A 23701-nucleotide genomic window follows, 5' to 3' on the forward strand; every position below is an offset into this window, starting at 1 on the left:
CAGTGCTACACACACACAATGCACACACACACATCACATATCACACACATCTTTTGAGCTAGTATCAGCCTTGTCTCTGTTCTCCCCTGCAGCTGACAGCTCATGGACCCTTCTGCACATATAAGGATGCATCCCAAGCTGGGGTGTCCTGTCCCCTGCCGGCCCCTGGACTGACCACAGGAGGACTGGGGTGCAAGGTGGCTCCAGAATGCAGAAACCTTCCCAGCCTTATGGTCACTTGTCTCAGGTCAGTAAATTTGGTTCCCAGCATCTGACATTGCAAGAGGGTGGCATGAGAGTGCCCATGTGGCATGGTCTTATAGCCCAGCTCTTGGGCTAGGGTGGCAGTGGCACACCTCAAATCCTGCTAGTTTCATTGCCCAGACATGCATCTGTACCCTAGTGCATCCTTCACCGAGGAAGGTGAAGACTGGCCCAAGGGTCGCAGGCTCCCACACAGCTGCAGGACAGGTACCCCGGCTCTCTGTGAGGACCCCAGAGCTGTCCAGCTGAGACCTCTTGGGAAGTGAGCTTAGGTCAGGCAGCCCCTAATGCAGAGGGCGCTCAGTAGGGCTGGCCTCCTGAGGATAGCAGCTCTGGGAGGGGATGAAGAAGGGGGTACTGGAGACGGGGAGGGGAGAGCAGCAGGCCCAGCAGGGATTGTGGGTGTTGCAGAGAACCATCGCTCTGCCCAGCCTCCCTAAGGGCACAGGGTCCTGTCCCAAACACAGCTGAAGCCCATCTCACACAAGCCTGGCATTCTCCATCAACCCGCAGGACCTCACGGGTACCCTCTGTGCCCACCTCTTACTCATCCTAACCCTACCGGACGCCACCAGGGTTACACAAGACAGAAAGGTGGGGGATCCTGGAGGGAAACTGGCTGGGCATCCGCCCTCTCCCTTCCCCATGCAGAACATGAGCCAGAGGCCCTGGGGGGAGCCCCGCAGGGGACAGGCAGGTCCCCAAGGACACAGCTGTATTTGTTCCTGGTGGGGGTGCAGGGTGGAGGGGCACCAGGCCACCAGCACAGAGGGTTCTGATTGCAGAGGGCGCTGTCAGGAGGGTGGATGGTGAGACAGGGTCTGGCCCTTGTGTTGAACAGATCGGGGAGCCACCCCCTAAAGCCGTCAGGAAGGAACCACGTCAGGGAGGCGCACAGGCTCCAGCTTGGGAGGAGAAAACACTGAGGAGATGCGTGGTAGCACCAGCAGTCAGCGTGACAGTCCCACAGCACTGTGAACCATGTACACATGAACATAACGTACCACCAAAAATGACAGAATGGGGCTGGGGCGTGTGTGTGCATGCCCAAGCATGCGTGCATGCGTGTAAGTGTGTATGTGTGTGCGTGCGTGTGTGTGTGTGTGTGTAGTTCTCTTTGTACTTTCTGCTCATTTTTCTGTCAAACTAAAACTATTCCTTAAAAAAAAATCAAAACAGAAATCTGCACTGGGATGTCTGCTGCAGACTTAGGGTTAGCTGCCAAAACTCGGAAGACCCCACAATGTCCTTTGACAGGCAGAGGGGTAAATAAGGGCTGCTCTATCCAAACCACTCTGCACTGAAGAGAAGCAGGCTGTCGCGTCACAGAAATACAGAGGAAAGTTAAGGGGTGCTGCAAAGAAGCCCAGCAGAAAGGGTTACCTACAGTGTGCTTCCAATCACAGCCTAAGCCTTCCTAAGCCTTCCTAAGTCTAAAATACAAAACTCCACATCCAAAGCTTCCTGAGGACAAAAGGATGCCACTAGAGGAAAAGTCCTCTCCTGACCCTTCGTGACGGTCACAGTCAAATTACAGGTGCACAGGGGCTGGGGATTTAGCTCAACGGCATAAGCGCCTGCCTTGCAAGCAGGCGGTCGTGAGTTCGATCCCCGGTACCAATAAAAATGAAAAAAAAATTATAGGTGCACTACAGTATGTGAAAGTCCCCTGGCCATTTGAATAGAAAGCGCATACAGGAAACAGAAACACATTTTGTGTTAGACATGGGATTTATATATATATATATATATATATATATATATATATATATATGCACACATGCACATGCACAAGTATTCCAAAATTCCAAAAAGTCCGAAATTCAAAATGCTCTGGTCCTAAGCATTTCAGATATGAGATACTCACTCAACCTTCATGAGATGTTCTGGAAAAGACAAAATGATGGAGATAGTAGGGGAAAGAAAAGACGGTGGTCTGGGTGTGGCATGCACACAAGCAATTCCAGCTACACAGGAGGCTGTGGCAGGGTATTGCAGGTTCAAGACCAGCCTGGGAAACTGAAAAGGACCCTGTCTTGAAATTTAAACAGAGGTTTTTTAAATAACGAAGGATGTAGTTTGGTGCTCCTTGGTTCAACTCCCAGTTTCCCAAGAGTTAGGAGAGAGGGACAGACAACCAGGCAAGGCACATGGAAGGAGGGAAATCACGCTGTGTGAGACTACAGTGGTGGGCATGCGTCATATATTTGTGCAAGCCACAGAATGCTCAGCCCCTGTGTTGCCCTAATGTAAATCGTGGCTTCCGGGTAGCAAGGCACATCCAGGCTATAGATGCACCAGGCTGGAAAGAGGGGTGACAGTGAGGGAACTGGGCATGTGGGAAGTTGGGTCACATGGGCAATCTATGTACTTCTGCTACAGCAAAGTCTTCTGGGAGGCTGAGGCAGGAGGGTCACAGGCTTGAGTCCCAGCCTGGACAACTTAGCAGCTTAGTGAGACTCTGTCTCTAAATTTAAAAAATAAACAAATAAAATAAAAAGAGCTGGGGGTATAGCTCAAAGGACCTGGGTTCCACGCTTAGTAGCAAACACATACATACAGGGAAGTCTTTAAGAAAAAGAAATATGAACTCCTCGGCTGGCGCTGTGGTGGGAGTGGCAATGATTAAAATCCAAGAATTATTTTTTAAATGAGGCCAAGATCAAATAACAGGACAAGGTGGTGCTTTGTGCATGGACACAAGAAATGGGCAGTTGCCAGAGGCAGGCAAAAGAAGCCAAGGTGTCAAAGAGAATATCCGGTCCCTGGGCCACAAGCCCAGGTGCCAGCAGCCTGAGGGGTCTGACAGGAAAGCCTCCCAGTGTCCTTGGATCCACAGATTCATGACCCTGAGAGGCCCCCATGCACAAGACTGCAGGGACCTGGTGTCCTTTGGGATTGAAAAGAGCAAAGGTGACCATGACCCCTGGCAAGCGAGGAACTTAGAAAGGCTTCCCAGACCGGAACTCAGAGTTTGGGGGAACACTCAGCTTTTCCTCCCACGGCTGAGGACAGAGACACCAGAGAGGCACAAATGTGCTAACAACAGAAGAAGCCAGCAGTGTGGACAGTTAACCAAGCTCTAAAAGGCACCTGGAGTTAATGGCATCCAACAAAGCACCCCTGTGACAACTGCGACAAACCCCGAGAGACGAAGGTGGCTAGAGAAGCAGCCAAAGGTGGCTCCACAACAATACGACCTCTGCGCAGCCTCTGGGACGCCGGGCTCACCACATGCCATGCTCGGAGAGTTTCAAATGCCTCTTTTGTTGATAGAGAGGACAGCCATGCCAGCTTGGCAGCTGGCATAAACAGTGCAGAGCTGGACTGAAGCCAAGATGTAGCCTGTGCATCAGCTCCGGCTTTGGAAAACAAGTTCTCAATCGATGATTTCGCAGGGTAAAAAGCAAAGACACAAGGCCGCCTTGAACACCTGGCAGAGCACACCACCCAGTGAAGCCCGTGCTGTTTCAGGTCATCGGCGACCTCTAGTTAGGGGAGACTTTTGCAAAACGGGGGTTCATGTAATTGAAAAACGACAAAACTACTCGGCCCATCCCCAGCCAAAGTGGGCGCACTCATAAAACAGAAAGCCCTCCGCAGAGAGCCATGCTTTCCCATTAACCTGTGACTTGGAGGATCAGGACTGTTTGAGGCCCATGGACTCCCAGCTGCAGCAGCTTCCAGGGGACAGACCTGGGGGGAAAGGCAGCTGAGGCTGCTTCAGGAGAGTCCCGAGGTGGCTGAAGTGTAGGGGTTATCTGCAGGGGAAAGACCCCAGGAACAGCAGGCACCCCACAAGGAGGGAGGAGAGGGGACTCGGACTGGGGCTGGGAGGGGTAGTGGTTTGCAAAGCACCCTTGGGGACAGGCCTCTGGTCCTGCTGCCTGGAGTCACCGACAGCCACACGAGCTGTGCAACAGCCGCTGCACACCGATGCTGGCCCAGAGGCAGCTGGAGCTTAGTAACTCACAGGGAAGTGGATGGGCTGGGGTCCCTTCCAACACCTACTGACAGAGCGTGAGATTTAAGATACTGCCCAGAATTCGCAGCCCAGGATCAAGCTATTTAGACACTAGCAAAGAATCCTCCTACATTTAGAGACGAGTAGTCACCAGGAAGCCAGAGGTGAACCAGGCAGTTAAGAGATGATATAACCGAGCCTGGGGTGGTGGTGCACATATGTGCCTGGCTGAGGCAGGAGGATCTCAAGGCCAAGGCCAGCAGGTTAGCAGGCCCTGTCTCAAAATAAACAAAAGAAAAGGGCTGAGAGTGAGTGAAATGTGGCCTGTAATCCTAGTACTCTGAAAGGCTAAGGCAAGAGGACCCCAATTTTGAGGCCAACCTGGGCAATTTATCAAGCCCTGTCACAAAAATGGGCAGGGGGCAGCGAATGCTGGGAATGAGTGGGCATGGTGGCACAGAACTGCAATTCCAGCATTCTGGGAGGCTGATACAGGAGGATCACCACTTCAGGTTCAGCCTGAAACCTTGTCTGTAGTTATAAAACAGAAAAGGAGATGAAAACAGAGCTCAGCGTAGAGGTCCTTGGCTCCAGTCTCTTTTGAAAGCATGGATCCCAGTGTGTATTAGCTTCATACAGTGGCTCCAACAGAGGTGTTTGCTCGGGAACCACTGCTCACTGTAATAGGGAGGGCAGCGGGTGGGCACAGGACACTGGGGAGCACGAGGCAGCAGATGACACCTAGGACTGATTATTCCCCTAGCCGGTCCCTGACAGCTCAGAAATAAAATGCCCTGAGCTTCTGTCCCCTGCCATGCAGCCAGCAGACAGCATTCATCTGCTTTGCCCTGGTCGTCCAGCAGGATGCTAAATATACGCAGAGACACAAAAGCAAGGGTTCTTTTCCTCCTGTGGAGCATCTTCTGGGACATAAGAGGCCCAGGCTTGCTCCATCCTCCTGCTTGCTTCCACCAACCCGAAGCACTACTGTCTCTGGGAACCCTGGCCTTGCAGGTCAAGGGGAGCTATTAATTCTGTGGGGACCAGATCATGACCCCAGTCCCAGGGCCATGAGGTCTGGCAATGCTTAATCCCCTAAGTCCTGTGATTCAGACAAGGCTCTGGAGGCCAATGTGTCTTGACCTCACGATTGCATTTTGATGGGGAAGAGAAACACATTGCTGCACAAGTCCCATGGGGGAAGAAGCCCCACTCAGGGGAGCGAACAGACAGGCAGCTGGCATTGAGTATGAAGGGACTGAGGCCGGGCACAAGGTTTGTGAGCCAATTCCCACAGGGGAAAGGACCTTTGCGACAAGGCCTGGCAGTCAAGGAGGCAAGGCTGGGTCCTGGTTAGTTAGCCAAAACTTTTCTCTTGCAACCATCCAGCTGTCATTCAGATTACTAACCACTTCCTGGAAAACTCCAAAGCCTGTGTGTCCAGGGAGCCACCATCTGCTCTTTTACCCTTGACCACAAATACAAACACCCCATATTCCCCCAAAGAGCTGATGGAGTTAGGCCAGGGAGGAGAAACTAAACTTGGAGATGAGCTTGGGTGGGACCCAGGAAGAAGGAAATCCAAAGGTGATACAAAGCCATGCAGCAACACAGGAACATCTGATGTGACCAGGCTGAGACCTAAAGATTCTGGCTGTCTGCCATAGTAGAAGCTGCTGCACAAAACAAAACTCAAAAGTGGGAGAAACCCATACTGACGACGCCTCCAAACCCAGCACAGCTGATTTGTTTACAGAATCACGCCAGTGAAATAATCCTGGTCCCGGGGGAGGTAAAAGTGTGTAGATGTGTTGCCACACCTGGCCCTCCGTCCAGTCTGCAGGGATCCCAGCTCCAATCAAATTACAAAGTTAAAACCATAAATAGGCCCAATGCTGAAGGCCACATCTGCTGAAGACCAGCTTTCCACCAGCAAATACACCTGGGTGGCCCAGGGACTCGGTGACAGCCTATCTCAGTGAAGCCCTTGCTTCAGTCCCCAGCACCGAAACAACAGTGACGACTACCACAACAAAATGTAACGTCTGTACCAGTCTAGCTAAAACCCAAATGGCGGCCATTCGTAATAATCCAAAATGAAAAATTACTTACCACATACCAGACATTCAGGGCTTTCCATACTCACGCAACAGGTGAGACAGGTAGGACCGTTCCCCCTCTACAGATGGGAAACTGAGGCACCAAGGAGTTAATGGAATGCAGCACTAGGTGGCAGGGTTTGTTCGAATGGAGGCCATGGCAGCTGCTATCCAGAGCAAGGCAGAGGGGCCAGCACAACCATCAGCACGTTTTGAGAACTCAGCAGTCACCTCTAGTGCCTTCATACGGGGCCTGAAAGGGTCTTCCCCGAGCAAAGTGCCACGGCACACGCCCTGCTTCCTGGTGTCCCTATGAATCACCAGGCTGAGTCCACCTGGTGGGTCTGTTTACAAGAGGGGAGGCCAGGGTTTTCTAGAGCCGGAGCACCTGTCCTGGGGCCAAGTTGGGTCACCCTGAGCTGCACAACTTGGGGAAGCAACTTTTCCAAGGCTCAGTGCTCCCACATAAAAAATGGGTAGACCGCAGTCCCAGCCATGAGTTTGTTTGGTGAGTTACGGTAATGGGGTGCTATTAACAGAACCACGATAATTGCTAGCGGGTTAAGTGATTTCAGTGATAACTTTCTTCAGCTGTAGTCTAAGATTCCGCTCACCATAAACAGTGCATAGGTGACAGTGGGGTTCAGGAAACACAAACCCCACCCCCTCAACCTTCCCCACAAAATTAGTGAACTCTGAGTTTCTTCATCTTAATCTCGTATTTGCAAAAGCTTTCAAGATTCTCAAAAGCATTTCATATTCACTGTTGATTAGCAAGTTAACCTTTCTAATAAGGATTTTCTAAAACTGACGTATCAACCGTTTTTTAAGGTTTTTTTAATGAGTTGGCGAGCTGGGTCATCACATGCCCCAGCCCCCAGGTCTTTGTACCCACAGGGATCCCTATGTGCTCCGGAGAAAGGGTCTCTTTCTCTCCAAATTAAAGAACAGGGTCAGGAGCAGAGTCGAGCCTTAGGGTCAGATTCCAGGGATCAGCCCATCAGCCCAGCTCTCCCTGTGAATTTGACTGTAAAGTAAGGCAAAGTTTACCTAGGAGAGTGACTTTCACCATTTCCTTTCTATTCCTTTCTATTTCTGGGCCGAATCTAAACTAGATCATGGTCAACATATGTCACCAACTTCCAAGAGTGGGAATAACAGGATTTGGGGATTCATAGCCTTCTGGCAAGGCTCCAAGGTTATTTTTAGCAATATTAAATTATCCTCTTTTCTTCCCCCCATTTTTCTATCCTCTTCCTTCCTTCCGTTCTTTCTTTTCTTCAAGATATAAAGAGAAGAGTCAGGTCAAAACGAAGTAAGGCTCCTACAGAAATCAAACTGCCCAGACCGCCCAGCCTACAGGCCACAAATGCTAAGCAAGCAGGTACCCTCGTAGCAGAAGGCACACTTTGGGGGCTCAGCGCCGGCATCTCACAAGTTCCCATGCGCGTTTTCCGACCACTCGGCCAGACAAAGACCGCAAGTTCCCCGGTCCATGGCTCCACACAGGCGGGGACCCAGGCTCCCCAAATTAGGCCCACTTCCATCCTAGGGCGCCTCGCACGCGCGGAGGAGTCCCTAGGTGTCCCTGGCGTGATCCCGGGTCCACCCGCAACGCCCCTGCCCCAGCTCGCGCCCCGGCTCCTGGGGCAGCGGCCGGACCCCGGGCCCTCCCCGGCCTGAGGCTGCAGGCCCACCCGCCCAGCGCGACCCCATCCCGGCTCAGCCGAAGGTGCGGCTCCGGCCCGAGTGGGCGCCGCGGAATCCGGCTCCGCGGCCCGAGCCGGGCTCTGATACCCACCCGGATCCCGCCGCCGGGGACCGGATTCGCGCCGGCTCCGGGAGCGGACAGCACCGCCGCGGTCGCCGCAGCCGCTGGCAGGAGGCGCGGCGGGGCGGGGCGGGGACACTCGCGAGGCCCGCCCCCGGGCCCTCCCCCATCCTCCCCGCCGCCCTCCCCCGAGGTCCCCGCGCTCCGGGCCACTGCCCAGTCCCTGGCCGCGCGCCCAAGCCTCCAGCCTCCGCCCCAGACCGGAGCGCCGCGCCCCAGGCGACCTCGGGGCTCTTAGTGCGCCCTCAGCCTCTCGGTGGCGCCCTCTGCGTTTACGTTTTTCGTGTTTGGGGGTGGAAGAAAGGACACCTGGAAGAAGGCCCTGGTGTCGCTTCTCCACCAGGGATTTCCTGCGGGACGCCTCGGGATACGACACCGAGCCACTCACGCCCCCCACGCTGCCTGCCACCCTCGGGCCCGTAGCAGTCTTGGGGGTCCCCAGGGTCACACAGTGCCAGACGCACGTAGTCACTGTTGTCTCCTTAATAGAAACTGAGACCAAGCGGGCGCAGCTCGGCCGCAAATAGCGATGGGAAAAGCACCGATGTGTGCTGAATCGTATTCACGGATTTCCCTGCTTTGCTCCACACGCACGGGAATAGCACAATGGCCGCGCGCCCGCCTGGGTCCCCACTGCCCGAAGTCCCCGCCCCTCCGGATGTTGACGGCGTCTCCTGGCAACGGGAGATGGCGCAGCAAGGCGACCCCGCTGGAGGGTAAGCCGGGACAAGGGGATAGTAGGTCTTGGGGCCGCCAGACCACGCTCTTCAGCCATCCGCGCCGAGATGACTAGAGCCATCGTCGTACCCTTCGCCTCCGTGACTCTTTCCTCCCGCTTTCTGGGACTTTTCAACCCCTTCCCGTCCACTGCCCCGCAACCCTCTCCCCTCTCCCCTCCTGTCCATTGGCCTTCCTCCCCCTCCCCCGTGCCATTCCCCTAGTCCAAAGGGCGCTTCTCCCACTAAGACCCCGGCTGACTGTCCCTGGGTAACCATGGCAAACGCGGAGCTTGGCTGTCCCAGCTGCAGAGCCGGCACAGGTCCGTGGGATGCTTCCCCGACCTTGCTCTGGCGACCCTGGACATTCGCAGGGTTCCGGATGCCCTAACCCTCCCCTTCCCAGCCTCCCTTTCCAGGCTTATGTGGCAGTGGTGGTGGTGGTGGTGGTGGTGGTGATAATGCCTAATGCCGGACACCGGCATGGCCAGCCCAGCAGCAGACACCCCAGGATGTACTTTTAAGTGCAGAGGTTGGCTAGTGAAGGATCCACGCCCCAGCTCGGGTTGGCTTTTTGCTTGTGTGAAAGGTAGAGAGGATTCTGAAGAATTTGATCTTTTTTTTTTTAATAACCCTAGACACTTCTATACTGTTTCATATTTTCTTTTAAAAAGGTAAGACTATAAGTACTGACAATGAAAGCAGACTTTACTCCAACTGTTACCCGCAAAGGTTGCCGGTCTTGGGAAGGAGAGGAGACTCACAGGGGTGATCCCTGCTGGTGTCACATGTATCTGTATTCCTTTGATGGGGGGGGTTAGCTTACATTTCGAATTTTTAAAAATACTGTAAATAACTTTCCCATACAGTGTAAGTAGTTGAGAAGTGTTGTAGTCAGGGATTGCAAAGAGAACAATTACATATAGGACAGGTAATTCACAGAAGAATTCTTTTATAATGATCACCCAAAGAGTCAAACACGAAGAGTGCAGGAATCTGTCCATACATTAAAGACCTAGAGAATCTAGCTGAGGGCCTAGATCCCATAGCAATGTCCTGCATGAGTCCAGCTGAAGACCTGGAGCCCATGACCGTGTCCCCATGAGTCTACCTGGAGGCCCAGAGCCCATGACAATGGCTCATGCAAGTCTGTTTCACCAATCTGCACTGGGAAGGCCCAAAGGTCAGCGGTGGAAGCTAGAAAGTCTGTGCCAGCGGAGTGAAGCATCTGTGCCAGCAGGCTGAGGGTTCTGCACTGGAGCCAGGAAGCGATGCTCAAAATAAGGATCAGAGCTTCCCAGAAAAGCGCCACAGCCATCCTCAGTGACAACAAGGTCCTGAGCTCCTCTGATGATGAGAACAGCTGAGTTCATGTCAGGGAAGAAGCTCAGCGAGCTCCCCCAGGAGAACCCACGGCAGCAGGAGAACCAACAGCACCAAACATCACCACTTAGGAGAATCCACTTCTCTTTTGATGCTGAAAGCAGCCCTCAGGTGGACCCTCTGCACTCAGCACGATGCTGACTCAGTTCACCTCAGTTTTTAACCCACCATAAGAAGCTAACGGAATCTCTGGAGCTTTGTCCTTGAGCTTCTTTCTTCTGTATTTCCTGTGCTCAGTTTTGTCCCAAATGCATTTTGGTTAAGATGACTTTTCTGGGATGATCTCATGGTGCTCTTCCCTTCATGTTTTGTTTTGTTTTTGTTTTTTAGATGTGTAGTTCAGGCTGGCTTTGGACTCACTACATAGTCCAGGCTGACCTCAAACTCAAAATGATCCTCCTGCCTCAGCCTCCCAAAGGCTAGGATTACAGGTGCGCATCACCACACTCACCTTTAATGTTTTAATAATTGTATTTTGATTCCTTCTTGGACTGAGCTTGTGACACCTGAGCCCCATGACAAGCACACTCTAGTGACAGGACAGAGACCTGCTGGCAAGGTCAAATCCTATCTAGTGATAGGACAAAGAATGAGTGAAAAGGGAATTCACAAGTGAACAAACTAGGGTGTAGAATTCTCGGGTAATGCACACTACTGTTCCCTCTGTGACTAGGCCTCCCCAGGAAGGCAGAGCGACTTTGGAAGGAGCAGAGGGGCCCAGCGATGAAGACCGTGCGGTAAGCCTCCCTAGAGGCAAGCGCTCTGGGCTTATGTTTGCAGGGAGGGGCAGGGGCGGGATTTGCTGGGCTCAGTTTCACAGTGACCAGCGTCAGGGATAGACAATGCCAGTGCCAAGAAACCTGTTTTCCTTCTGCCTCACTCCAAAGTGTGGGCAGTTAGTCAGGATATCAGGGAGAGCTACCTCAGCGCTCGGAGCTTCTTTCCTGCCACTGAGCATGGAAAGCATGATGCAGTCTCCTGCTGGGGATGAGAGAAGAGGTGCTTTTCCTACAATATCGCCCACTGCTAAGCGCAAAGCTCTCCTAACCCTTTTCCTTCGTGTGGACCCTGGGTCTTTTCTGCCCATTGTACAGGTGTCACCACTGGAGCACAGTGAGCGGAAGAGTGAAGAGGCCGTGGATGCCTCAGGCCCTTCTGCAAGAGAAATAGTGGGAGTAGAAGCAGAAGCAGCCCAGGATGGGGCCATTTTGGCTCCAGGGGAGGCTGCTGGTGAAGGGGACCCTGAATCCACCCAGAAGGAGGAAACCGAAGAATTTGGATCTGAGACAGACACTGTATCTCTTGAAGATCAAACAAGTTCAGAGCTCCTGCTTTCAGATGGTAGCCCTCAGGAAGTGCCAGGGGGTGACTCTGGCTCTGTGTCTCAGTACCAAGCTGGTGATGATTTCTCCCAAGAGGCCAGGCCACTGGAACCAAAAGTCTCTGGAGAACCACTGCAGTCCCTAGATCCAGATGCTTCAGGATCAACAGCAGACCCCTTGGTGAGTAGCCCTGGTTTCTGGGCAGGGCCCATATGATTCATTGCCTTCCATGGAGCTAACCCAAGTCCTCATCCCCACTCAGGATGTCTTAGCAGACATAAGCCTCAAAGTCTGCTCTGCAGTGTGGATAGGTCCTGCCCTCGCGCCATCTTCCCAGACCCAGGTCTGGTTGGTGGCATCATGTTGCCACCATCTGTGGAAGGGTCCTAGGTTACTTGTCTTGCAGAGCAGGTCAGCCCAGTCCAGTGGCACTGAGCCACCTGGAGTCACATGCTCATTTCAGGAATACTGGACATAAGGCTTTTGAGGAGAAGCTGAATTGTGAATTTTTTGAAAATTCATATAATTTATTTTAAATAGCCAGAGGTGACAAGTGTCCAATGTCCTGAGCAGTGCAGTTCTAGATCAAAATAGCGGGAGAAGAGTCAGGGTGATGGCATGTGCCTAAATTCCCAGGGGCTGGGAGGCCAAGGCAGGAGGGTGGCAGGTTTGAGGACTGTCTCAAAATAAAATCTTCAAAAAGGGCTGAGGATGGCTTGGTGGTGGAGCACTGCCTAGCATGTTGGATCTTAGCATCTGGATTCAATCTTCACACTACAAAAAAAAAGTAAAGTGTGTTGCTACATTACCAGCGAATGCAAGGGCTCCTTGATATTTCCCCAGATTTCCATTCATATAAACTGTTACAGTGATAGATCACATCTAGAGTCAGGCCTCTTTAGTCTCTCCTATTTCTCCTTGACTTTGCCCTTGACCCCTGTGAAGGTCACAGGCCAGTTTTTCTTGCTCTTGTGGTACTGAGGTTAAACCAAGGACTCAACGTGCTTTACCACTGAGGTACCCCCCCACCTCTCTTTGAGATAGGGTCTTGCTAAGCTACTCAGGCTGACCTTGAAATTCTGATCCTACTGCCTCAGCCCCCTGAATCGCTAGGATCACAAGTATGTGCCGCCATACCCAACCTGAGACCAGTGGTCTTGTAGAATGTCCCTTGCTTAGATTCCCCTGGTATTTCCCCTTGTGGTCCCCTGGTAGGCCCACCACAGAGGTGACGCAGAACCAACCCAGCCATGCAGGTTCCAGGGTGCCGCCCCTTTCCACATGGGTTTCCTTGCTCCAGTCTGAAGAGCTAGGCCTCCCCCTTGTGGAGTTCCTCTTTGCCTCTGTGTCCTTAGTGATGATTTCTTGGGAAGGTACATGTTTTTGTTTAAAAGGGGTAAGTGAAGGGGAGAATCTAAATGATCTAGTTTACATAATTTTAATCAATGAAAACTTTCTAGACACATGGAAAGAAGAAATAAGTAAGCATTATTCAGAATGAAAAAAATCCCAACAGATTACTACCGTTTATTTAGGTCTTCTTTCTATTTCGTAATGTCCACTGGTGCTAAGCATCTTTTGCCGGATTTGTCCCTATGTATAGCTCACTTTTTGATGCTGGTGTGAATGATTTCCAGTTCTCAGTTACTGGTTTACAGAAATGCAATAGTTTGTTATATTCTCCGGCACTACTAACCTCCTTTGTTAGTTAGGATAGCTGGCTTGGAGAATCCATGTGCTTTCTAATAAAAAATGATTGTTTCATCTAAAAAATAAAAAGATGATTAACTTGTTCCTTTCCAATCTGCAGCACTTTTTCTTTTTCCTGCCTGCTTACACTGGCTAGACCCTTGAGCACAAAGCTGAATAGAAAAATGAGGGGCGTGACAGCTTGTCTTGCTTATTTGTTTACATGTTTATATTAAGTATTTTATTTACTGGGCCCCCCAGCTGCATCAGCTCTCGAGGCAGCTCACAGTGGCAGGAGCGTGTGCAGGAGGAAGCAGGAAGGGGCAAGCTCGCCCCAGCAGAACTCAGGACTCAGGACTCAGACCCCTACTGACCAGAAAACCCCTCAAATTTTAAAGCTTCTGCCACATCTTGAAAGTGTCACCTGGGGGACCTGGCTCTACTCACAAGAGTTTTGGAGACCACAGTTAAGCCATATACAAACCACAGCAGCCCTCACCAATCAACCTCAGTTGTTCTTGCCACAGAGATCCCAGAGAAACTCACTGGAGAAAGCCTTTCCCGTGGACTTACAGCAAGGCTTCAGACTGGACCGAGGGAGCAGCATGGCGCCCTCAGATGAGGAAGAGCTCTCCCTGAGCCCACAGGAACCCTTTGAGCAAGGTACCTGCACACCTGTCCACCAGGGCAAGCCATTGTCACATCCCTTTCAGTGCAGGTGGGCTGCCCACTTGACACCTGCAGCCTTGTTAGCTTTAGGGCCTCATATTCCTCAGCTTTCCCACTGCTGGACACAATGCCCAACACCCGTAACTCAAAGGAGGTGTGGTTTAATTTAGCTTATAGTCTCAAAGGATTCAGTCCATGGTCACCTGTCTCCAAGGCAGGGCCATCATGGGGGAGGGCGTGGTGAGGCCCAGCTGCTTAGTTCACGGCAGCTGGAAGGCCCCACCAAAAGGAAGGGGTGGAGGACCGGACCCAGACCCAAAGCCAGGCCTCCACACTTCACCCAGTCACACCCGGGAGTGTGTCTGCCGTCCCCTGCAGAGCTCCCAAGACAGTCAAGTTGACAGTCAGGCTGCCCTGTGGTAGGCTGTGAGGCTAAAATGACAATGGATGCGATTTAGTCTCTTCTGCACCACTTCTACCCACAGTGAAGTAGAAGCCATTCTCCTCCATAAAGACGAGGGCCAGAGAGCCATGCATAACTTACCAAGCAAACAATCTTAGTCCTTTTTTCATGAGCCTCTCTTCCTTTCCCATCTACAGGAAGAATTTATAGGAAGAGTGTCTAAGGACACACTGGCTGGCTTCCTGTCTGCCTTTAAAATGTGATTCTTTCTATGGCATACACTGAAAGGCCCTACAGAGAGACCATAAAAAACTTCCAAGGCTGATTCCTTTTTTCCTGCAGTACTGTGGATGGAACCCACGGCCTTTGCACTGAGCTACATTCCCTCCCCTACCCTTTTTTTTGGACACGTGGTCTCCCTGAATTGCTTAGTTGTGCAGGGTGAGCTGAAACTTGCAACTGTCCTGCCTCAGTCTCCCAGAATACTGGGAGGCATCTGCCACCTTGCCTGGCAGCCTCCCTGTTTGGGTGACTTTTCTTTCTCTTTGTCCTCATGTGGCATGAGAGTGGGAGCACTTTTGCTGCCAGCTCCCCGGGGAGCCAGTGATCAGGTACTCTGCTAACTCCTCGGTGACATCTACTCTGTCCCTTTGGTGTCCTCAGAGGACTCTGAAGCCCACTCTCGGGAGGCAGTGTTGCTGGACCAGGCCCAAGAGTTAAGCCCTGAAGAAGGGACTTCGGTGGAGAGACTGGAGTCCGAGAGTGACGAGGCGGAGGATGAGGGATCCCAGCTGGTGGTTTTGGACCCAGACCACGTAAGACAGTGCTGCGTTCGCTACTCGGGCCCTTTTCTGCTCTCTGAACCCCCACACTGTGTTCCTGTCCACTGCCCACTGCATGTATGCCTCTTGTTTGTAAAGTGTATTCTTTTACGTTGAAACACCCTTTTACATTGCTCAACCTCAGCTTTGCTGACATTTGAGGCCAGATTAGTCTCTGGCAGGGCCATCCTAGACTTTGTAGGACACTGGGCAGCACCCATGGGCTCCACCCATGATATGCCTGTAGCAGCTTCTCCTTTGCAGTGACAACCACAGTTGTCTCCGAACCTTGTCAAATGTTGAGGGTGGATGGGGCCGCTGCCTTGAGTTACCAACCAGGCTGCAGTTTCTTGTCCTAGCCTTGGCAAGTAGCAAAGGCAGGTCTTGGTTGGAGCTGCCCGTTAGGAAAGCTGTGTGCTTCTGGTGGTATGGGAAGGAGCCCCAGCCACTGTTCTGGGTGCCTATTCGATGCCGACACCCCAGCCAGTGCTCACCACCACACTCAGAGCCCTGGTAAAATTCAGATACCCAACTAGTTCATGTCCTTTTGACAAACTATACACTTAGCTCTGCAGTGCCCGGGGTGATGGAACCTTGAGGTGCCTTGAATTGGTGCCTCAAAGAGGAGGCCTCTCGGGCAGAAGTAGGGAGCACCCAGTGTGGGCATTGCCTCTGCATCCCTTCACTCATGTGCCGCTGTACATGGGCTCGCCCCTAGGCAGGTCCGGAGTAACCACGTGGTTTTCTGTTGCTGTAGCCCCTGATGGTCAGATTCCAGGCGGCCCTGAAGAGCTTCCTGAACCGCCAGATAGACAAGCTGAAGCTGGAGCTTCAGGAGTTGGTGCGTATGGGCTCCATTGTCTCCCTACCAGCGTGGGCATAGTCTGTCCACTGAACCTGCTTCTCTCTCTCTGGTGCAGGAGGTGGCCAACAAGCAACGCCGAGCCCAGCGTCAGGAGCTGGGTGTGAATCTCTATGGGGTCCAGCAGCACCTGGCTCGCCTGCAGATGCAGCTAGGGAAGAGCCAGGACCAGCACTCCATCGTCGCCAGCGAGAGGCGACAGAAGGAAGAGGAGCTGCAGGAGGTGCGCGCGCTCTACAACAAGACCTGGACAGCCGCCAACGAGGAGCAGAAGAAACGTAAGAAAGCCAGCGACCCGGGCGTCGCTCCCTGCAGTGTGCAGCACCCCACTCCGTGTGTCCCTGTGCTGTTGTGGGTCACTGAGCAAAGCAAAATGTGTATCTGTCCTGGAAGGGTTCTGTTTTCTGGGAAAGGAAGTCCTGTAAATATCTTAAAATGCATTTACTTGGATAACACAGCAAATCCAAAACCCATCACAGTAACAGTCTGGTGTAGACACAAAACCCCGAGCGGGTGGCATGGAAGGTCTGAGCAAGTGCAAAGAGAGCACAGTGCAGGGTGTGCAGTGGTCTGGGGCAGCACAAGAGGCCACGCTGAGGCTCACAAAGGCTGGGCCCGAGGCCCCAGCCCAGCAGTGTCATGGGAAAGAGGTAGCTTGGGTGGGGAGGCTGAGGAGCTGCCCCACACTGTGAGCAGCAGCTTCACCGAAGCTGCCACATTGTTGGAGCCAGAGCACAGAGCAGTGTGGGGCTTGGGGGTGTTTCCTCCTGCGGCTGGCTTCCCGGAGATGTCAGGCCTGCTGTGTTTTGATGTTTCCTCATCGACTCTACTACCAACACCAGAGAAAAATACTCTAAAGCAACCTGGAAGCAAACAGAATCAGATGTGTATCCTGCTGTCCTGGAAAAGGGCACAGCCGACCCTGAGAAATGCAGCAGAAGGTTTGAATTTTTCTGGGTTCATTTTCTTGCTGCTGTAATCGAACATTACCGGGCCCTCAGAGATGAGCAGGAGTTTGTCCTGTGCATAGTCCCCACAGAGTGGGGAGTGTGTGGCAGCCTCTCATAGCTAAGGGCAAGAAGAGAGAGGTGGGGCTCACAGCCCGGAACCCTCTCCTAACTGGTGACTGCCTCCTAAAGGTGGACCCCAGTGGCCTGAGCACTGCTGTGTTAGAAAGTAAGTCTTCAGGACAGACTTTTTTCCCCAGGTGTGCACAGGATTGGGCAGGATTGGAAGCTGTCGGCCAGGGAGGGATGGTGGCAGTTAGCACTGAGTCTCCTTTCTCAGTTCCAAGGACCTCACTCATGGTCAGCACCCACCTTGGGGGCTGCTGCTACTGCCCTGTACCTTAGGTGACACCTGGCACTCCACCTCTCAAGAATGTCATGGTCACCTACCTCACCAGGAGGGAGGCAGAGCCTTGACATCAAAATGGGGGTTACCAGAGCGCCCTTGGGCTCCGCAGGCAGAGCAGCAGGCTTGAGTGGGGAATGCCAGTGGGTGTCTGCATGAGATCTCGGGGACACTGCCTTGTAAATGAGGACGACAGTGAGGAAGGACACCTGGAGTTAAAAACACAGTCTCCTCCCCCACCCTCCGAAGATGATAGAGCAGGCCAGTGAATACTGGTGAAGATGGGACTTGTGGCTGAAAAGCTGCAAGGAATCCTCAGAACAGCAACCCCCAAAAGATGGATGTTTTGTGAAGGAAATGGGGACGAGGCTATGAAGATCCTTGTCATCAGACAGCCTCCATAGGGAGGAGTGACATGTAAGGACATGGCAGGATGTCAGAAAGCACAGGCCTTAGGCTGGCAGGACTCATGGTGGGCAGCCAGAGTTTAAAGTGGGCACATGTGCACACAGCTGGTGAGGACTCCACATTCTGAGGGCAAAGGAAGACCCGCTGCAGGCTGTGGGCAGGAGGAGCCTCAGTGTGGCCAAGGCAGCAGATGCAGGCTGCGCTGAAACCTGGGCTCCACCGGCTGCCCTGAGGATATGAGCCAGTCTGGACCTCTGCTTCACCTGGAGAAGGCAAGGCACCCTTTGTTTTGGTTTGTTTTTGTCATGGTGCTTTTTCTGCAATCCTAACGTGTTGACTAGAACCAGAGTCTCATTAAAGATATGCGATCTCCCAGCTCATCTTCCAGGATCAACTAAAAAAACCTTGCATCTCATGGAATAACAACTTTTGCAATGAGATTTCAATATTTCAGCATAACATTGTGAACCATGACATTTTGGAATAAAATTATAGTCGGCATATATTAAATATTAATATTATCATTATGAGAGCCACAGAGAGATTGTTTGGGAAACAATTCTTGCAACATGAGTCTAAAATCTTGAGAATTGATGGTTATTGTGTGCAACTTGCTATCTTAAAATTGCATTAATAATACACAGGTGTGGCACACAGAGGTGAAAGACAGTGATGTGGGCAAAGGTCAGTGTCATAAGTGGTCTTTGCAGTACATGAAACAGTTTGCAAAGCACATTTGACCTCACTTTAAACAAGGAGGACTGTGTCTAGTGGTGTTGCGTTTCTGGTCTTTTTCTAGAATTCAAAGACATGAAACTAATGCTCAAAAAAAAAATGGGAAGGAAATTTTCTAATTCCTCTTTTTTTTTTAACACAGCAGCAAAGTTCTCTGTATTTACTGAAAGTATTCATGTTTGAATGGAATTAAGTACTGGTGATGTGGCTGGTCTCTGACTGAATATTGCATGTTGGCGTTGCTACATTTCCCCTTCTGGATCTGACCGCTGCTTCCTTTCTTTTCTTGTAAAGTCGTTGTGTAGATCTCTGCTGTACAAATCCAGGGATCAATGAGAACATTTACGTGGAGTCAGAAATTCTCAAATTGTTCTAAGCATTGAGCTTATCAGGAGCTTGATGCAAATGGACATTCTCGTTCCACGCCTCCGAAATTCTGACCCAGTAGGTCTAGAACAGCACGCTTTATCTTTTCCACGAGGCAGTGTTGATGTTGCTGACTCTTCTTTGAGAGCAGCTTTGAAGGCTCAGGCGGTTCTTGCTTTGTCCTGCCTGCCTCACCCTCTCCTGTTCAACTCCATCGCCTTCAGGTCCCACCTGGCTGGACAGTTCCAACTGGAAAGGTTCTCTGAGTCCCCAGAGCAGTTATTTATTTGATGAAACCTTTTGAATGTTGTGTATTATTAATATATTACAGTGCAATATTATTACATTTTAAATGAAACAACATAATCAGATATGCCTCCCTATGTTCTGTTGTTTGCTTCTTTTTTTTTTTTTTTTTTGCCTCGGTAATTTTTTTTAAAAACACTGATTTGTCATTTGGAAATATTGTGATTCAAAAATCTAAGTTTCAGAGCTGGGTGTGGTAGTGCACACCTATAATCCCAGCAGTCGGGAGGCTGAGGCAGGAGGATCATTGCAAGTTCAAGACCAGCCTGGGCTACAAAGTGAATTCTAGGCCAGCCTGAACTGCGTAGTGAAGAGACCTTGCCTCAAAAAGACAAAAGAAAAAAAATCTACTTTTCGGTTCAATTTATTTCAATACTGACTTTAGTAGTTGTTGTCCCTGGAAACATGTGGAATATCATAAGTTCAAGAGAATTATGTCCTGGAGGGCAGGCTTTTAGTAAAGTACGCTACCAATTTGGCAGTGCGATCCACCAACTTGGATAAAAGACTGCAGGCATTTTGTTGAAACTTCATAAAGTGTTTCCTGCTCTGACCAATCTATTCGCACAAGTTCATCATGAACATCTGCATTTTTTAAAAAACAGGTGACATATTCATGTATGCATATGTAATATATTCAGGAGCAAAAACAACACAGTCCCCCTGCGGCTTCCTTCTGGGTCACTGTTTCCATCTCCTCGGAGACGGCCAGTTCTTCCCCCGTGTGGGCATTTAGAGCAGGTGTAAGCTGTTATCTTAGCACAGCACTGAGTGAGGAAGGATGTGCTTGTCCCGTGGCTCACTCCTCCACCTGTTCCACTAGCCTCTGCTTCATATTATGGCCGTAGTTACAACACTATGGGCCATGGGCCGAAGGACGTTCAGTACCGCTCCTCTTTCCTTGCACAATCCATTCAGTTCTTGTTTTTAAAGTCTCCAGCTGCTAGGAATGCAGGGAGCTTGTGCTGGTCTCGATACACAGCAGCAATCTGCTTGGGTCTGGCCTTTGGGAGGCTAAACAGCTGACCTCCTCTGTCCTAGCAGCTTTGGCCATCTTGCAGCTGTCCCTAATAATCATAATGGTTGTTTCCAGATAAACGTCAAATGTAGACAGCTTAACACCATTTGCAGTGTTATCAAGGCAAATGTGTTGGTTAAAGTCGTGCAACTAAAGTCATACTAACTGCGGAAGTAGAAGCTCCACATTTTGGAAGCTTAATATGACAGTTTATGTGATTCCTGCTGGGTAGCAATCTCTCATCATGGTCTCCAGTTCGACACAGGAGTCATTTCCTTCAGTTTATGAGCTTCCTATGGTTTCAGGATTGCATGTTTGGTGAAATGTCTTTCTTGTGCCTTCACACCCTGCAGTCTATTAAGGTTCCAAATTCGTAGGCCTTTTCTACAGCCAAGAATGCCTGTCAGAGGCACAAGTCACAGAGTATCTCCTTCAAATCCTCGTTGTCTAGGAAGGAAGGGTCTTCATCTAGCCAAAGTGGTTTTTTTGGTGTATCCTTAACTGGTGGGGAAAGGGGTATCAAGAGATGAAGGAAGCTGGGGATTTAGCTCAGTGGCATAAGCACCTGCCTGGCAAGCACAAGGTTACGAGTTCAATTCCCAGTACCAAAAAAAAAAAAAAAAAAAAAAGAGAGAGAGAGAGAGAGGTGGAAGAAGGGGAGGGAGATGGGGGATGAATAAAGGAGTTGGGGTGCGTTATGCACGTGTACCAAATTCCCGCAGAGAATATAAACAGTAAGCACTACACACATACACTACTAAACTAGAAGTTTCAACGTCCCATTGTGGATCTTGATTAGAATTGTACTAGATGTACTTTTAATTTGGAGAGAAATTATGCTTTTGTATGATGAACCTTCTGGTGCAGGCTGTTCTATTTATTTATATTTGTTCTGTGTCCTGATATGAGGTTAGATTGTTTTTCTCGATTGCTTCTTCCCAGGCTTGATCCTGTGAATCCTACAGCTGTTTTCTCAAGTTGTTACAGCAACTGTGGATGAGACTTTTTTAAAAATTACAATTCTTTTTTTTTTTTTTTGTCTTTTTCATTTTTATTGGTACCGGGGATCGAACTCACGACCACCTGCTTGCAAGGCAGGTGCTTATGCCGCTGAGCTAAATCCCCAGCCCCCAAAATTACAATTCTTAACCCGGCACTGTGCAGATAGAAAAAACTATAACCTGGTGTCCTGGTACTTCCCTGATTTCTTCTACAGGTATTTTTACCAGCTTCCAATTAGTTGTAATGGCTCTTCTAGGTGTCAGGCTTGGGCCCCTGGGGCCAGTGACAGCATCAACAGCTCATTTCCAAATCGACATTGTATTTGTGCTCCGTGTTTTCTCACTGGGTTGGGCTCTCAAATCCCGCTGGTTGCACCCTCATCCCTCCTGGATGTAGCTTTCCCAGATTGAGTTTCCTGTAGCTTCTGCCAGATGCCTGAAGAACTCGCCTTCCGCCTTGGTGTAGGCTGGATAGGTTTTATCAAACACCCATTTGGCTTCCACCTAGGAAGCTTTACCCCTGCTTTAATCTGTTAACATATATGTTAAATGTGTAGATCATTTATGGCCAATGATTCCAAAATTCCCGAAGTGAACCCTACTTGGCTTTGGTGTGTTTTTATTTTAGTTTAGTGCGTAATGAGAGATATGGATCTAGACTCAATGTTCTTTATGCAGATAGTTATCCCAGCACCATTTATTAGTGAGGTTATCTTTCCTCCAGTGTATGTTTTTAGCTCCTTTGTCAAAGATCAAATAGCTGTATATACCTGGGGTTGTTTCTACTTCTTTTGTTCCACTGATACACATGTTTGTTTTTATGCCAGTGCCATGCTTTTTTTTTTTTTTTTCTTTTTTTTTTTTTTGAGAGGGGTCTCGCTATGCAGTTCAGGCTGGCCTTGAGCTCACTTTGTAGCCCAGCCTGGTCTTGAACTTGCAACGATCCTCCCACCTCAACTTCCCAAGTGCTGCGATTACAGGCGTGAGCCACCACACCCAGCAAGTACCGTGCTTTTTTAATCACCATAACATTGTAATATAACTTCAAGTCTGGGTTTGTGATGCCATCTACTTTACTTTTGTTACCCAGGCTTGATTTTGCTATTCTAGAACCCTTCTGATTTCATATAAATTTTAGAATTTGTTTCTCTGGCTCTATGGAAAATGACATTAATATTTTGATTGGGATTGCATTAAATCTGTGTATCAGTTTTGGAGCTATAGCAAATTTGATTATGAACAAGATATATCTTTCTATTTTCTGATATCCTCCTCAATTTAGGTTACTGCCCTAGGGTTTAATGTTTCTTGGTGCTATTGTGAATGGTGTTTCTTTTTCAGTAGGTTCATTATTAATATACAACGACGCTATTGATTTTTAAAATTTTTTAAAGTTTTATTTTAAAGAGAATAAAACCAAGCAAAATAACACCATAAAGCAAATCAAAACAAGACAGTGTGAGTGACATAGGATTTCAAAACAAGATAGGAAATCAACGATGATTGCCATATTGCCTCTTATTGTCTCCAAAATAGCTGCCCATACTTTCAGACATAGGAAGATCAAACAAAACAGAACAGAATAGAACCAATAAAAACAATGAATGCAATACAGGAATTCAAAACAAGATAATAAATCTAAAATGGCTACCATAATATATCTTGTTATTTTTGAAATAGCTGCCCATGCCATCAGATATAATAAAACCAAACAAGATAAAACAGAATAAAACCCACCAAACAAAACAATGAGAATGATACAGGATTTTGAAATAAGGTAATAGGGAATTAACTATAGCCACTGCCTTCAGAAGGAGATCTCTCTCACATATACTACACTGTGTATTGTTATCCTCTTAATAGATGATTAGACTACCAGCTTTAGGCCTGCAAAGTCAGTGAAACACTACACACTACAAGCATTAAGTTGTGTTTTGCTCAGTAGCTAGCATCACAGCCTGTTTTTCCAGATCAGCTGATTGCTTATGGTGGAGAGCGGGGAGGAACGCTGGTTCCTTTTGTCTCCCTGCCAGTGCACCAAAAGGAGCTGGCATCTGGCTTTCTCCCAGTCACGTGCATGGCGCCGACTCACAGGAGAGCTTAGCTTCTTGTTGACTTTTTGTCCTCCTCACCCACAGTCTGCAAATGGTGCTGACTCTCAAGAGGAGGCTGGCCTCTGGCTCTCCCCTAGTCAGCCCAAACATGGGGCCGACTCACAGGAGGAGAATGCAATTGATTTTTGTATGTTTAATTTGCATCTTGAATGTAGTTATCAATTCTAAGAGTATTTTGGTAGTTTTTTGGGGTTTGTAAGTAAAAGGTCATGCCATTTGCAAATAATGACATTTTGATTTTCTGCTTTCCTGTACACATCTGTTTTATTTCTTTCTCTTGCTTGATTGCTCTTCCTAATGTTTCAAGGACCATGTTGAATGGGAGTGCTACTAGTGAATATCCTTGTAATGTTACTGATTTTAGAGGGAAAGTTTTC

At 49.7% G+C, this 23701-nt stretch overlaps 2 protein-coding genes across 4 annotated transcripts in view; one reads left to right on the forward strand and one right to left on the reverse strand.

Annotated features, from left to right (window-relative positions):
• The window catches only part of Tbc1d16 (TBC1 domain family member 16), a 74736-nt gene extending 66447 nt beyond the window's left edge, over positions 1-8289 (reverse strand). For both annotated transcript variants that reach the window (XM_005001427.4, XM_003464788.5), the window contains exon 1: positions 8129-8289. The gene's annotated coding sequence lies outside the window, so the exon portion shown is untranslated. The remainder of the gene's footprint in view (positions 1-8128) is intronic.
• A 3-nt stretch (positions 8290-8292) lies between these two features.
• The window catches only part of Ccdc40 (coiled-coil domain 40 molecular ruler complex subunit), a 54434-nt gene continuing 39025 nt past the window's right edge, over positions 8293-23701 (forward strand). The window contains exons 1-7 of one of the 2 annotated variants that reach the window (XM_013147134.3): positions 8293-8874; positions 10931-10994; positions 11352-11759; positions 13781-13931; positions 15004-15155; positions 15919-16002; positions 16082-16301. In XM_013147134.3, the coding sequence (XP_013002588.1) occupies positions 8765-8874; positions 10931-10994; positions 11352-11759; positions 13781-13931; positions 15004-15155; positions 15919-16002; positions 16082-16301 (1189 nt within the window). In that variant the 5' untranslated portion in view covers positions 8293-8764. The remainder of the gene's footprint in view (positions 8875-10930; positions 10995-11351; positions 11760-13780; positions 13932-15003; positions 15156-15918; positions 16003-16081; positions 16302-23701) is intronic. The other variant, XM_013147135.3, reaches the window with a different exon arrangement.

Source organism: Cavia porcellus, unplaced genomic scaffold (genome assembly GCF_034190915.1).
Source record: "Cavia porcellus strain 051 isolate PalLab524CR breed Dunkin Hartley unplaced genomic scaffold, mCavPor4.1 scaffold_32, whole genome shotgun sequence".
In the NCBI taxonomy this organism is placed as follows: Eukaryota; Metazoa; Chordata; class Mammalia; order Rodentia; family Caviidae; genus Cavia; species Cavia porcellus.